Source organism: Solanum tuberosum, unplaced genomic scaffold (assembly GCF_000226075.1).
Source record: "Solanum tuberosum cultivar DM 1-3 516 R44 unplaced genomic scaffold, SolTub_3.0 scf00060, whole genome shotgun sequence".
Taxonomy (NCBI): domain Eukaryota; kingdom Viridiplantae; phylum Streptophyta; class Magnoliopsida; order Solanales; family Solanaceae; genus Solanum; species Solanum tuberosum.
In genome coordinates this window covers 721,995-730,512 of record NW_006238985.1, presented here as the reverse complement: position 1 = coordinate 730,512, position 8,518 = coordinate 721,995, and the positions used below count along the sequence as shown (strand labels likewise).

Genomic DNA, 8,518 nt, shown 5'->3' with positions numbered 1-8,518 from the left:
TTTTGACACTTTATCTTAGCTTTGTTCCATTTTAACCCTTAAACTCCATTTTTTATGTTCCATTTTAACACGAAATATTATTTTTATGATTTCTTTATTTTTATATATATTTTTCAATGGCAACTTCTTATTTTAAATTGACACGTGGCAGTTAATTTTAGTTAAAAAATTAAAATTAACAAAAAATAATTATTTTTAAAAAATAATAATTTCTTTTTAAGAGTGTTATGTATTTTTGTGTGAAAAATAACCGACGAAATTGTGTTGGTTTTCTTTCTTTAGAATCACCGACAACCTAATAAAGTCAGTCGAATTTTAACATTGTTTAGTAGTGTTATTAACAATGAACAAGAGTCTTTTTTTTAGTAGTGTTATTAACAAAGTCAGTCGAGTTTTTTTTAAGATGGGTTTTCTTTATTCGTATTGATTTATATTAAAAATTAAAAGTGAGTATTTGCATTAAATTTAGATAGCCTAGATGATAAGAAAAAATAAATAAGTAGTGTTATTTAATTAAATTAAAATGTTTAAAGAAAGAAAATCAAAGAACTTTCCGTCAATTTATTTTCATGCAAAAATACAGAGAAATATCAAAAATAATATTATTATTTGAAATTTTTTATGTTCGTTCGCGAATGTTTAATTTTTTTTACGAAAATTAACAGGCACACGTCTATTTTTTTAAAATAAGAAAATGCTATTGAAGAACATAAATAAAAACAAATCACAAAAAATAGTATAAGTGTTTAAATGGTACATAAAAAATGGAGTTTAAATGTTAAAATGGAACAAGGCTAAGTTGGAGTGCCAAAATGAAAAATGAGGACAAGTTTGAGGGGTTGTGTATGTGTTTGGCCTTATTAATAACGCAATAGCTCAATCGGCAAATCACTGCCTAATATGATTTATAGTCTGTTTGGTCAAGTTTTGAAATATTAAAAATATTTATTTTTAAAAATTAAAGTTTTAGGGAATTTTTTTAGGAAGAAATAAGTAATTTTTTGAATAATGAATAAAAATATATGAAAGTCTCTGTAAATGTATGTCTGTATTTATCGCCGTCTAATTTGGCCACTGAAAAATGACATCCTTTTAAGTCATCATTTTGTTTTATCCAAGTCAAGCATTCATATACCAATCATTTATCGGACGATTATAAAAAGAGTCTCAAGATGGATAATCATAATTTTTCAATTTTTCGATACTAGTTACTGTATAAATAAAATTTCAAATTTAACAAATTATCTTTTAACCTAAAAGGTTTACCCATAAACAAGCGGAAATCAAAACTTCAAAATAACACATCTCAAAAATCATTGTGCTTGATTTCCTCATGCCATGTTTTTTCAAACACATTTATAAGCATAAAATAATGTTTGATCATAGATTTTAAAAATATTTTTGGCAAATATTATTTGGGTGAAATTTCACCATGTGTTTGGTCATAGTATTTGAGAAATATATTTCACCTTTTTAAGAAATATGATTTATACCCATAAAATTTTAAAAACTATCAAAACTAACCATATGTTTGTATTACATAACACATGACTTTGTTACCCTGAGCCGATTGTTATCATTTTCATCAACAACCATATCATCACTTTCATATTTACGGAATATTCCACCACTACTTTGATGTTCACGTAAAAAATTATGTAAAACAATGCAAACAACTACTATAGAGGGTGTTCTTGTAAAAGATAAAAGTTTGATGTATAATTTGAATTATTAAAAGTTTTCAAATAATGAGATTTGGCCCAAATACTAGTTTTTTCTAGTATTTGGGAATTTGGGTTATTTGCCAAAAATATTTGCCAAATATTGATAAATTGTATGGACAAACACTATCTGTCAAAAAATTTCTCAAATTTTATTTGAAAAATCTATAGCCAACCCTAAATAGTTGCTTAGTTCCCAATATAGTGTAATAAAATAACAAACTATTAATTTCATCACAGATGACGGTTTTAATAACATTTCAAATATTAGCCAATTAGGAGAATTAGTTCTAACAACAGAAACTAAGGGGTAAAAATTAAAAATAATTCAGCAATTTCAACAAATAGCATTTTCTTTAACTATTCTACAATTCAACTCTTTCATTATTTTTTAATGTTTCATTACGTCAACTCAGATATTGAACGGTTAATATCGCTCGTCAATTTAGCAAAATCCATACTCTGATTTTCGTAAGAAATGGGTAACTTCTTAAATCCTAACAAAGAAAGTGAACGCATTAATGCTAACATCGGTTTATTCAAGTGTTTTGACAAAAATCCTCAATAAAATCTCCATAGCCATTTGCGTACGCTTCTTTCTCTCTTCACCCATTCGTTCCTAGTTTGACTAAAGTTGAGATATTTGTTTCTTCTTTCGCCATCTCACAAAGACCCATTGTATGCTGATCAAGACCAAATAAAGAATCTAACGAAAGGTCAAATTATTACTCCCAACACTTTTGAACACCAAACAAAGTTATGATAAGAGTAATAAGTACTCTTTCATTCTTAATTAGAGCCTTAGAGGTATCGAGCTCAAGTCATCGCTCTTAGTGGATACGGACATCACCTTTATTAGGGAGCGCTTTACCCCACAAAGTGGGACTTTCAGCGCAGATCTAGATTTAATCGGACTCCAATAATATAGGTACAACACATCTGGTGGAAACCAAAAAAAAAAACATTTCGGAGATAAGAAAACCAAAATAACATTAGAAGGGAAACTCGTAATACAAAGCAGAATACATGACGAACTTGGACCTTACATCTTTGTGCTAAACCTTCGTCACAACATCTGCAAGATGAAGAACCACTTGCACTATTTACAAAATTAAGCAAACAAAACACCACCTGCCACAAGTCCACACAAAACAACATTCTCAACCAGGAACATGTTGAGTATGTCGACTAGCTATACTACATTCAGCCGCCTCAAGAGGGATAACAAAAAAAGAGAACCCGACTACATCTCACAGGTCGTAAGGAGGACGAGGGCTTCTGGGTCCAACCCCACTGGCATTCTCGTAAGCAAATGATACTGATCGCCGCCGGAACCGAAATGCTTCTCTTCCAGCGGAACCTGATCATCATCATTACACATCAAATAATTAGTCTCACTCTACAGAGTACTCACCATGCATGTAACTAGCTAGAAGAAACTCCCTGTATTATATTTATCCAACAAAGTAATTGCTACACTTCCACTATTATCAGGTCGTTCCAATTATAAGACCACTAAAATAATCGCTCAAAACTTTAAAAAGACAAAGAACTCCAACATATATTATCCACTTAACTACACATATATCTGAAAGGTCAGGATATATAGGGGTCCTTCATTTCTAAATTGATGTTTTGACCAAAATGGCAACGTGGGCCAAGTCATGAGCAGATTAAGAGAATCAAAGTAAACTGGACCACTATCCAAACTGTTAGATGAATAGCTAATTATTCAATTTTAGGGGTATATATGTAAGCTAAGCAGCCATGCACAGTTGCTACCGTACGTATATGTGGAGGGGTGTGGCCGAACACAAATTTTGTCTTTTAAACACATCAATGGACTCTAGAAAGGATATCACTATCTAAGTGGACCACCACCATATTAAAATAATTGCGTCCACCTAATATCTGCATTATTGCTTCGCATTATCCGCTAAGTTACGTCAATTAAAGAAAATTACATATTTACCCCAAGACCCTATATGTCCAAATGATCCTTCCCAAAACGAATTGACAATAATAACCTTATAAGATTCTTCTAGATTTGTTTTTCTCCTCCTTTCTTGGAGGGTACTTTCGGTTAAGAATCGAACAAATTATTCTAATGGTAAAAGCCGGCGATGCAGCCGCCGAAGCGACGACGGGAAAACAGGTAGTAGGAACGAGTTAGATCGGAAAACTAATCACAGAAAGTGACAGCTTACCGGCAAAAGGAGATACCGGAGGAGTAGTACCGGCCGGAGAAACGGGAGGTGAATCTCTATTCTGACTCCCGGAAGGCTTTACTATCATGATACTTCTAGTCACCTTCACCGCGTCCTCACTTGCTTCCTCAGTGAAGGATCTCGGTGTTGAAACTTCTGATTCTGAAGCAAAATGAAAAAAAAATGCTTCATGAGAATCGAATATATTTTCGGTAGCGAAAATTGCAGAATCCTCAGATCAAATTATCTATCTATCAAAATCGCCTTATTTTCTTCTCTTTTTGATAAGCAATCTTCCAGTCCTTATTTCGGAAAAAGTATCTTTCAATTTCAGCATTCAAATTGAGACAGAAATTAACATATATATTTTAGTCAATTATAGAAAATTACTGATCAGATCTCCTTGAAAAAAATAATAGATAGCCTAATTTAAATCGCACTAATTTGTGAACGTTCACAGATAAATATAATACGTTATAGTAAGTTATAATTCAGATTAACACAGATTTGATAAGCCAATAATAATATATAGTACTGATTATTGTTTGTTATTAGTAATAGAGATCAGCAAACGCCGGCGAAAGATAGCAACAAAAGCGTACCCTTGCCGGAATTTGAACGCGGACTAAAAGTCGAATACTTCCGGAGTTTCCCGAGGCCACTATCTGGCAGGGGACCGGCAACGGTGTCGTCCCAGAGCTTGTCAAGTAAGCTCATGGTGCAGGTTAGCCAATCGGCACACGTTAAGGGGAGAAGAAGAGAAGAATAAAAAGGAAATTCTGCGTCCGCTGGGATTGAACTTTCTCGGCTTGTTGTGTTCTATAGGGAGTGAGTGATGCTATGGGGACTGATATTTATTGACGGCTGAAGCGTAAAGGCTTTTGCAGGTTTGTGGGATAAGATCGGTTATAGGCCGTTGATTTTAATCTTTCAGATCTGAGATGAAATGGACGGTTGGATTTAAGAGCACGTATATGGAGATAAGATCGACGTGACAAAGCCGGCGTCTTTCTACCTTTGGCTTTTAGCCACGTGGCTCATGAACATTGAGCTGATCAAGAATGTCACGTGATCGGTCGTTATCCGGATGAAATGTCGGATATGTCCTTTATTTTATCCAGATAATGGTGAATTGGGTTTTGGGTATTGAGATTGACCCGGAAATGTTCTGGATAAGTCGTTAATATTTCTTGTTATATTTAGACTTTGTTTTTACTTGAGTTTAGTCGATCATTTTTCCAAAATAATCTTTTTATTGCTATAAAATAAGAAAAAGACTGTATACATATTATTTTTGTGAGATTATTGTCGTTAAAATAATTTATTTTATTTCTTTTCTTTTATTAGTAATGATAATGGACTATTTTCAGTTGTGTGATTTTTTCCCTTCGAAAAAAGATGGAATATTATTTTATTTAGAAACTATTTAGTTAGTCAATGAATTCTACTTTTGTGTTTACTGATTTCTCTGATAGTGAATTCACCTGGTTACATAAATAAATATTTTTAACGTGTACTAAAAATATATTCAGTGTGCATTTTAAAAGGATCTTTTTTTTCTTTTATTTAGCTACTTCATAATTCTTACCAATCTAAAACTATTAAATAAGTTGAGACGTATAAAGTATGTCATTTGCATTAACTTATATTTGATTATTTACTAAGTTTAGGTTTATAAAAAATTTCTCAAGAGTAAATTCAAAAATCGATTATAATTTTTTTCAATATTAAATTTATATTGGATAAAATTTGATCTAGATACATGAGTGAATTAAGGAAAGACACGTAGAGGATAAGGACAAGTCAAGACTGACTCAACATTACGGAGGTGTCAGGTGTCCCAATAGTTATCTTCGAAAAAAGCATTAATTACTTTCCTGGAGGATTTAGATCCAAAATACTTGAGTTCAGTAAAACGCGTATGTATTCATCTAACTCTGGGGTTATAAAATCATATATACAGCTCAATAATTGCACAAAAGACATGAGATCTCCATCAATCGTTATTCAATGAATACATACATAAATAAATGAGAATCTTTATTGAAAAGAGTTTCACATAAACTATACCATAGAATTTAATTATAAATAGTCTTCTCTTTGTTCTAGATCATCGATTTATCATCTACTCACTATACAATACATTGATATTTTATATGCTTAATCTCTTGTGTCCTATAACTTATTGTACTAAATTGTCTAGCTAATAAGACCAAGTTCGTTTGATGACCCTATCAGCCATCAACATTAGACGTAAGACCTCATGCTCCTTCTCTTTATTTTACTTTACTATTTTTGTTTAATTTCATATTCACTATTTTGTTCATACTAGTCAGCACGTTACAAAATACAAACTACGTATTTTGATCAATCTCAATCTATATGTCTTTAATTTGAATCATGTCTATAAGTACAATTATACATTTTTATGTGTAAACATAACTCTATATGTTTTATATAAAATAAACAATCCGCTCTAGAAAGAACAAATAAAATAAGCATTCTACTTATGTACTTCAACATATTTTTTTCAAATCCCGTTCCACCCCAACCTTAAAATGCCATTCATAACCACAAATTTACTATGGGATACTGAAGAAAATTTCATAAATAGCAAACATAATTGACATAGTAAGCCTTTATAATTATTTTTTTTATAATTGCGCTACATATCTATATTTCGTTTGCTAATGGAAGTTGCATATGTATATTTGTGCCTGTTTGTATATTTTTACTTGCAAATATACAAATAGGGCAAGTATATACGAATTTTATATTTAGAATTTTTTTTAGAACTCCATTTGTAAATTTTGCTTGCCAATATACAAACAGGGTAATTTATTATGAATTTTTTCATAAATTGTATACAAATAGCTAGGATAAGCATATAAAAAATCTAAATTTATACAATTAGGAATCGAATTGTACAAATTATGTGAATTATACAAATCAAACTAATAACAAGATTGAGTGAAACTATAACTGCGAATTAGAATTTCCTTAAATAGTAGCTATAACATTTAATATGATTTAAATATTTGTTGTTACTCGTTATACACCATTTTTCGAAGAAAATATCTAGGCAAGCCCAAGAAGCAAATTACAATTTTGGCACTGTATTTGGTATCATCATATAAAATGACCATTATGTTATAATTTTGTTTATTTTAAAAAGAAAAAGAAACAGCATTTTGTACGCCGTCTTTTCCATTAGTTGTGTGTTGATGTTAACCAAAGTAATATTTATACCAGTATACCCACTTATCTATTTAAAAAATTAATTCTGAATAATGTCGATCATGCCATACTTAGTAGGTGCATGTCCCTTTATTTATACCAGTATACCCACTTATCTATTTAAAAAATTAATTCTGAATAATGTCAATCATGCCATAAATAGTAGGTGCATGTCCCTTTCGGGGACAAACCCTTTTTTTTAGTTTGTTTTTTCGTTGTCGATATTTATATTGAAATTTAGCTAAATTTGAATTTATATAAAAAAATTTAACATTATGAATAAAGTGCTCCTTAATAACCATTGTAGATAAATGTTAAAACCAAGGGCCAAGTAGGATAAGAGCTAGCAAGGATTGAGATGTTCAAATGAACACTCTTCGATAAAAAGTTATATCATTTATACATGATTAAAATTATTTTTTACGTATTTATAATAGATGTTAAACTTTTGTTTACCTCTTCATTTATTTATCTTTTAGATTTCAAGCACTTTGAATAAAAAAATTGATTCCGATACAGGACAAGTCCTTTCAATAGCTTAGAAAGGTCAAAGATGCACTCCTTTATATTTTAATAATAAATCCTTACCTAATCAGTAATTACCTTTTGTTTTATATAAGCTACATGTGTTTTAATAATTAGGCAAGTGGTGTTATACCTTTAATTAAAAGCAAACGACCTTTCAAGTTATGGTTCAAATTCTATCTTATTGGGGCCTTGCGGGGCACTGATATGTGACCTCCACCACACCTCTATTTGAGTCTCACCTCTACATTGTTCAACTCGATATTATGTATTTAATTATAATTTTTTGAAATTTATGTCTAAAATTATTTTAATGCTAATCTTTTGTTTTAAATTTTATATTTGTTATGTTCAAACACTGTTATTGGGCTCACATTTTTAATTAATTTCGAACGTGTTTTTCTTTCTGACTTTCTCTATCATTCGAGGAGGAAGAATCATTATGTTTGATGCAATAAAATCTTTTATTTTTTATTTTTCTTTATAAAATGTTCTTTCATGATTATATATTGTTATGAATCTGATTAATATAAGTATAACTTACCTAAATCTCATAGTATAAAGACCTAAATTACATTGTATCCTTACTCTTTTTCAATTTACAAAAATCCCTCAAAATCAGTTTATTCGGATACATAGCAAACAAGTCAGATACATTAATTCTCTGATTAATATAAGTATAACTTACCTAAATCTCATAGTATAAAGACCTAAATTACATTGTATCCTTACTCTTTTTCAATTTACAAAAATCCCTCAAAATCAGTGTTATCCGGATACATAGCAAACAAGTCGGAGACATTAATTTCAATACATTAAAACAAATTC

General features: G+C 30.4%; 1 protein-coding gene across 1 annotated transcript; it reads right to left on the bottom strand.

Annotated features, from left to right (window-relative positions):
* Nucleotides 1-2,694: 2,694 nt before the first annotated feature.
* LOC102583272 (auxin-repressed 12.5 kDa protein-like) lies at nucleotides 2,695-4,732 on the bottom strand. Its single transcript, NM_001288494.1, is given in 3 exon segments — nucleotides 2,695-3,081; nucleotides 3,929-4,090; nucleotides 4,531-4,732. Coding segments are annotated over 3 exon segments (387 nt in total). The 5' UTR covers nucleotides 4,646-4,732; the 3' UTR covers nucleotides 2,695-2,971.
* Between the last annotated feature and the right edge of the window lie 3,786 nt (nucleotides 4,733-8,518).